This window comes from Palaemon carinicauda, chromosome 39 (assembly GCF_036898095.1).
Source record: "Palaemon carinicauda isolate YSFRI2023 chromosome 39, ASM3689809v2, whole genome shotgun sequence".
In the NCBI taxonomy this organism is placed as follows: Eukaryota; Metazoa; Arthropoda; class Malacostraca; order Decapoda; family Palaemonidae; genus Palaemon; species Palaemon carinicauda.
In genome coordinates, this window is record NC_090763.1 from 65,780,913 (window position 1) to 65,789,489 (window position 8,577).

Sequence of the window (8,577 nt, forward strand, 5' to 3'; positions counted from 1 at the left end):
TATATATATATATATATATATATATGTATATATATATACATATATATATATATATATATATATAAGAATATATATATTTATATATATATATATATATATATATATATATATATATATATATATATATATAATGATTGGATTGTTTGAGTGGTGGACGTTGTTAGGAGGATATGCTTTGATAAATAGAACATTTTTAGTAATGTTTCTCTTCGTTTTATATGTATTGAGTTTCTTATTCTTAATTAATTGTGGTGATGTTGATAATCTCTCGCTATCTTATTACATTATCATTGTTCAATTATTTTATTTAACATCGTCGTAATGCTGATTTTTACTTAGAATAATTCGCAATTAGGACACACACACACACACACACATATATATATATATATATATATATATATATATATATATATATATATATATATATATATAATTTGATATAAACGGAGCACTCAACTGTACAAAACTGAATTAATCATAAAAGTTGCCAACGCTTCAATTTATCGTCTAAAGCTCATATTATTTGATTTATTTTAAAAGGTTACGTGGAATTAGGAGAGACATAATCCCATGTAATATTTAGCTCCTGACCTCGGCTAAATATTCAGAAACCTTTACAAAATTCTTATAAAATTTTAGTTTCATCAACAATTCGTATGTAATGTGCCAGAATTGAAAACTAATAGTATTTATACACACATGTATAATATTAATGTGTATGTTCCCCTGCTATTACATTTCTTCTATAAAACATTGATGTGAACAACGCACGTATAAACTGGCTGAGTATCATGACATCATTGGGGTCTTCAACTCCAGGGGACAATAGGTCTAAGTAAACACGCTTACGTACACATAGTAAGTGTATAACACAAACACACACACACACACATATTTATATATATATATATATATATATATATATATATATATATATATATATATATATAGATATAACCTAAGTTTACTACAGAGCCACAGTGTATCGTTACCAACGGTCGTAAAATATTTCAGACCGAAGGTTTAAATTTCTCGTGATTTTATTTACTATAGTAGTTTTTTTTCTACATATGATGATAATAAAGGCACATATAAAAAGATTAACAAGATATTCTAACATTGACGAGTGTAATTGGGAAGATGAAACTGATCATGACATTAATTACATATAGGCCTAATCTATACATAACTAAGGACATTTGTTCAGCTTTACTATATATATCGTATCCGTAAATCAGTAAAAATTAAGACAAAATATTTCGATCATCTAACCGATATAAGATACCCATCAGCTTTGTGATCTTAATGTGGTACGGCATAAATATGAACTTCGTACAATACAGTTTGCTGTAAAGATAACACAAATAAAACTAGTGTTTGTAACTATTAAAAGCCTATGCACTGATTAGATTCAAATATCTATTATATGGTCGGTCATATTCAGCAGTCAATGTGTTATGCCAACACATACTGTATCTTCATAAATATTATAGTCATAATACATATACGCAAACTTGCTTGCTTCATTACAGCATACATATTCTAATAAAATCAATCAACAATAAATGATACACAAGTGTCATTTAATCATGAGGTTTAATATTATAAAATCTTCAACTATCGTCTATAAAAGACATCCACAGTCGGCGACGATCGAAGGAGATACAGCGTCGCGACGTTTCTTGCCGTGCCGCCTGCTGGCCTCCGACTGAAAGGAGACGCTCCTCCCCTCGGTGCGCGCAGAAAAGCCCCGCCCTTACACCCGCCCTTCCACCAATGAGGTTCGAAGCCCCGCCACTCTAGCACCCCAACAACCAATCATAATGGCACTCGCAACGCAAATAATTGAGTGAGCCAGCTATCAGTTGATTGTTTGATTTTTGTAACTATTCGATTTGAAATCCGATCCAATAGCAGTTGTAGAGTTGTAGTTTGTATCTGAGGGCGTATGAGTGTGTGTGTCTTGGTGGTGGGGTGCGGACGTGTATTATACGACTGAACAGAGACACTATGAGTACAGAGGCCCTAATGGAGCCCTCAGCTGCTGCCCAAGGCGGACCTCGACCTGTAGCCTCGTCACCGCCACACAAAAGTCCCTCTCCTCCGTCATCGACTTCCCTGGCGTCGCACCTACTGGCGGCTGTGTCGCAAGTCCAGAGCCTCACGTCGCAGTTACCGCCGTCGGTACCCCTTCCCACGTCGTCGCCGTCGGGATTAGGACACTACAGACATGGCATGCTCGGAGGCGGCATCCCTCATCAATTTCACCTGGGTTCCGACCCTCCCATGTCCTCGCTCTTGGCCGGACTTAAAGACTTCCCCAGACAGTACCATTCTCCACCGCCAGTGCCCTCTTCGGAGAGCCATGAGTGCAAAATTGTGGACTACCGGGGCGCTAAAGTGGCCGCCTTCATCATTAACGGCGACACGATGCTCTGCCTGCCGCAGGCCTTCGAGATTTTCTTGAAGCACCTGGTGGGGGGCCTACACACCGTCTACACCAAGCTCAAGCGCCTTGGCATCGAGCCGCTCGTGTGCAATGTGGACCAAGTCCGCATCCTGAGAGGCCTAGGTGCCATCCAGCCCGGCGTCAACAGGTGCAAACTCCTCTGCATCAAGCACTTCGACATTCTCTACAAGGACTGCACCACTGCAAGGTACGTGTCACGTGACCGGTTTCGTTGACATTGCTAGTTCATTAAGTTCATCACTTAGAGGTTAAGATAAGTCACTCCTTAAAATGTCGCTGTGGTCTTGTATAGGACTCGAGAGATGGCTGTCGCCGGCCAGCGATAAGGGACTTCTTAGTTCTAAAATTGAATGTGAGATTTCAGTAGGACGCTTTCAAGTGTTGTCGGCCAAAACTGAGAGTTATAGCTTGATGCGTTCATATTGATTTTTAAAAAGCGTCCAGTAATTGAGAAAGAGGGGAGGAATATGCCTTACCGGGAGTATTAGCCAGTTATTGATTCAAGTTGCTTTAGCAAACGCTTTTATTAAATTTAGGTCTGTGAATTACCGGGTTTTGAGTTGAAAATGCTGGTCAAGTTATTAAAATTTTCTTTAGGTAACAATTATAGATTTTAAGGAATATAATGAAAATTGATTTAATTTTATAACTACAGATCTTGAGAGTTTTAAGCCGAAGTGATTTATAATGTTCTTAATTTTATAATAATTGTTTAATTTAAATGACAATTGTTACCATGTATCGTGTTCCATATAATTAAGGATTAACGAAACATTAATTGCAATTTCATATGAAGTTTAGTGGGAATACAATACCATATGGTCGTGAATGGACATTTAATTATTTTAATGGTAATTAGTCGTTTTTTTTTTTAAATATTAGATACTAAATTTCATATGTTCATGGGAGCGTCTGCACATTCAAGCACATTCTCGGAAATAAATGTAGCTACCAGATTCAGTTATGCATGTTTCCACGTGTGCTTAATATATATATATATATATATATATATATATATATATATATATATATATATACATATATATATATACATATATATATATACATATATATATATATATATATATGTATATATATATACACATATATACATTCATACATACATCCCTATGATGCACAGCCCCCTCTATGACGCAGACACGAACTTTATCTACTAGTTTACAATCGATTTTTTATTTCATGCGACAAAATATAAACGATTCACATTTATATACTTTAATTTGAGTGGTGGTTTATGTGTTTGTATGACGGCTCCCCCCCCCCCCTTATAAAAAGCCTGTTGGCACCCTTGGACCTCCCCTCCCCTCCCCTCCCAGATATGAGCAAATAATGTCACTGCAAGAGGCCTGTAACGACAAGTGGTAGTGGGATAGGGGGGAGGAGGAGCAAGGAATTGGAGAAAGAGTAGGTGGGGGAGAAAGAAAGGAGTTAGGGCCAAAAGTGGATGTAGATGTGTAGGAGGAGAGAGAAGGGGGGCCTGGGGGTAGTGAGGAGGATGAGGGGAGACAGAGGGCTCTTAGTGGTGTGGAGAAGGAGGGGTTGGTAGGAGAGGGGGGGGGGTGTAAAGCCAGCGTCAACCTGAGGCTATTTCACGTCCGTTGTCCTACTTTATTGCACATTAGCCACATGCTTTTGCACAGACTTATTGTGGCCCTTTGCACAATAACAGTTTTGCACAATATTAAATAAGAACTCAAGGCGGAGGGCTGCGCAGAGGGAGCTTGTGCGTGTGAGGTGATGAACGACGAATACTTGGGAGAAGAAAAGGGAGTTTGTTATTGCTGAGGCACCTTTTTTTTCTTTTTTTTTTCTGGTGGGAGATTTGGAATGTAGAGGCTGATTGTGAGAGAGAGCCTCTTGATCCATGGGACTATTTTGGGTTGATATGGCTGATTGTGAGAATTTCTTTTTTTGAAGGATTAGTTGCTATTTCAATTAGATTTTTTTTTTACGGTTGATATTATTGTTACCGATTGTGATACCTTTGTATTTTGGGAGAATCGGAAGTTGGTTATGATAGCTTTTGATTTTAGATTATAAGATATTTGATTATCTTAGATTATACGATATTTAATTGGGACTACCTTGATTCATGCCGATTATAAATTTGAGACATTTATACAACTGAAGGAGACTACAGTTTGATGCGATTTATTTATTTTTTCTATTATTTTCTAATCCTGAGATTATCTCAGTTATCATGATTCAAATATTATGTCTTGTAAATATGCCACCTTCAATTAAGGAAAGAATTGATTATTTTATAGTTATCATGATTTCAAATATGTCTTTTGAATATTCAACTTATATTTGAGGATAGATTTGATTATCTCAATTATCATGATTTCAAATATTATGTCTTTTGAATATTCAACTTACGTTTGAAGAAAGAATTGATTATCTTATAGTTATCATGATTTCAAATATCATGTCTTTTGAATATTCAACTTATATTTGAGGATAGATTTGATTATCACAATATTATCATGATTTCAAATATTATGTAGTGTGAATATTCAATTTACGTTTGAAGAAAGAATTGATTATCTCAGTTATCATGATTTTAAATATTATGTAGTGTGAATATTTAACTTACATTTGAGGAAAGAATTGATTATCTCACAGTTATCATGATTTCAAATATTGTCTTGTGAATATTCAACTTAGGTTTGAGGATAAAATTGATTATCTCACTTTTATCATAGTTTTAAACATGTATTGCGAATAATCAACTTACGTTTGAGGAAGGACTTCATATCCGGGGCGAAGCTAATTACTACTAGAGCAGCCGTGACCCCTCTTAAATAGGTATTACAATGAGGGCCGAGTGGTTAATTGTCACCACTTAAATGACCACATCAGCGGGCGGTCGTCTCTCGCCCTACTCTTTTTCTTTTGTGGATAGTTTACCAGCCCCTTTTCTAATTCATAATACCAACCACCGTGGCCAAAAGCTGCCAGGCAGATCTATTGTGGCCATTGAGATCACACACAAACACACACTCACTCATATCTACGAAATCTATAGTGGCTAGTGAGATGATATAGGTCCTTCTGTTTACTGAATCCCATGAGAGATGAAGAACGATTCATTTGCGTTCAGAACAGGACAGTGAATTTGTTGTTAATAATTTAATTTTGAATTGATATTCCTCTAATTGTTACGCAGGTATAGCTGACGTACATATGCTATACTATAGCACACTGTTCTATTTAGTTTCTCTTCCTCTTGTTTTGTTAAAGTTTTTATATTTTAGATAGGAAATGTTTATTGCAATGGTTTTGCTGTTCTTAAAATATTTTATTTTTCCTTGTTTCCTTTCTTCACTGGGCTATTTTCCCTATTGGAGCCCCTGGGCTTATAGCATCCTGTTTTTCCAACTAGGGTTGTAGCTTAGCATTTAATAATAATAATAATATGTATGTCAGTGATTTGGAGAAGTAAACCATGTTTGTCATATGAAACTTTACACCATTCAAAGTACAACTCCAATGCTATGTCCTTGTGTTGCTCCACGTTTCGTATAAATTGATAACTAACTTGATAGTCTTTTTATAATGCGATCCTACCTTTATTTCGCGTGAGTTGATAAAGAAAGACGCCAGGACACCGTTGTCGAGATACGTCCAAGCTATTTATAATCGGAAGCCGACGAGCGATTAACATTTCGCCCCGCTAAGAGAAGAGAATTGCCGATTTTGCTGAATATAGGATGATTTATGTCCGTTCTTTGCTTCATTTCCTTGCTTTTTTAGATTTCACATGGCACTGTTTAGTAGAGGAACAGTAGCCAAGAGTTGTAGAGATTAACAGCGGCGATGAGCGGTATGAGTTTTATCTTAAGCCGACATGAGCGGCGGCAAGGGCCGGCTGTCGAAGAAGGGAGTTGTCTTTTTCAAGTCAGCTTCTCTCTCTCTCTCTCTCTCTCTCTCTCTCTCTCTCTCTCTCTCTCTCTCTCTCTCTCTCTCTCTCTCTCTCTCTCTCTCTCTCCACTTCAACGAATTTAATCAATAATCGTTCACTTTACCGGCGTCGAATGACTGTCCGTACACATTCGTCGGGACGAAGAACCTCCCGTTTAATGTTATTTTAATGTCAATCCACTTTTTTCAACTTGATGAAGGAAATTGATTATCATTGCAAAAGGGTAGAAAGTCGTTTCATGTTACAGTATTACAATAATGTGCTGCTCATTCCCATTCTGTCAAATATTATCAATTAGATGTCAAATGGTATAAGAATAATTATAACGGTCAAAAACGCTCCCTATAGTAATAGATATATCAAGGTCTGATTATTTTGCAATGTCCAATAAATTTCTTTGACATAAACAAGGATGGTATATATATATATATATATATATATATATATATATATATATATATATATATATATATATATCTGTGTGTGTGTGTGTATTTGCAAGTCTCACTCGCAGATTTACATGTTGGCAATTGTGTGATTTGGACAAGGACAAGTAGGCTACCCCTAATGTTTACGAAATGAAAAATTTGACAATCTCTCTCTCTCTCTCTCTCTCTCTCTCTCTCTCTCTCTCTCTCTCTCTCTCTCTCTCTCTCCAAGGTAGCTATCAATTTGTGCCGTGTAATTTGAATCCTAGATATCCGAATTCGATATGAGGAAGACGAAAGAGAGAGAGAGAGAGAGAGAGACGGCCCCATGTATGTATACTGTTATGCATCTGGAGATGAAGATGTTTGTGTGTGTGTGCGGGTTTCTACGGAACTACTGGGGTTAGGGTGTTATTTAGTTTTGTGGTGGGGGGGGGAGTACTCTAGTATCTTAGGTTTCTTTACTCGTGTCTCATTAGCGATTTGCAAATAGGGAGAGTTTCCGTAATTGCCGTCATTGGATACCGCCAGTCGGCTTCGTCGTTAGCTGACAGCTAGTTGCAGGGATAAAGAGATAGATATACCTTTGGCGGCTGTCTTTTTTTTTTCTTGTATCTTTATTATTAACAAATATATATTATAGATGATGCCATTCAATGGATGTTTATATATATATATATATATATATATATATATATATTTATATATATATATATATATATATATATATATATATATATATACATATATATATATACATATATATATTATATATATATATGTATATATACATATATATATATATATATATGTATATATACATATATATATATATATATGTATATATACATATATATATATATATATATATATATATATATATATATATATGAATACGTAAGTGGTTTTTCATATTTATGTTTATTATAGCAAGATGCCAAATAGGATTGAGTTGTTTTTCAGTATGTGACAGAACTCTAGTATTGATGATTCTAGAACTCATTAAAAAAATTTGGGGGGTTCCCAGTGGAACTGCTCTTGCTGATTGCTAATACTGCACAACTTTTAATTTCTGTCTTGGGCTATTATTGATCGCTAACAGCATGACTTTATGGCAGAGTTTCAGTAGGATTCTGTTGAGGTAGATAACATATCGTAGATTCGATCTAGAATTTGAAGGAGTAATTTTGTACGTTTAAGTGTCGTTTGCAAGTTTAGGAATTTTTTTTATTAATATTTCAGTTATGACAGTTATTATAATTTTTGCTGAAATAACATTGATGTAGAATTAATATTCATTTATCAACGGCTCATTTTTATGACTAATGTTTGAATTATATGAATATGTTTGTGTATATTAAGCAAGTAGGAATTGTCTCTTCTTATTACTGTATAGCCTTATTCAAATACACGTGAATTTACCTGTAATTAGTAACGTCGGTTGAGGAAGAAGATTTATTTTTGAAATCTAAATTATTTTGAAGAATTTAAAATAAAAAAAAGGTCAGAATATCCTATCTTTTGGTTTTTAACATTAAAGTTATCACCTAAGTCTACCGGTACAGTTTTATAAGTTATGGTTAATCATATCATCCTTCCATTTATTTAGATTCTCGTATTTATTCCATTTATCAATTGTTGAAATTGAAGTTATCATAAAATTACGGGATATTTGAAGTTAGCCTATTTTGAAATGATTTCAAATTTTTTATATAGTTTTATTTTTATAT

At 34.9% G+C, this 8,577-nt stretch overlaps 1 protein-coding gene across 12 annotated transcripts in view; it reads left to right on the top strand.

The window, feature by feature from the left end:
- Window positions 1–1,914: 1,914 nt before the first annotated feature.
- LOC137631234 (dachshund homolog 1-like) overlaps window positions 1,915–8,577 on the top strand; it is a 127,789-nt gene continuing 121,126 nt past the window's right edge. For all 12 annotated transcript variants that reach the window (XM_068363002.1, XM_068363004.1, XM_068363007.1 and 9 more), the window contains exon 1: window positions 1,915–2,660. In XM_068363002.1, coding sequence (XP_068219103.1) covers window positions 2,014–2,660 — 647 coding nt within the window. In that variant the 5' untranslated portion in view covers window positions 1,915–2,013. The remainder of the gene's footprint in view (window positions 2,661–8,577) is intronic.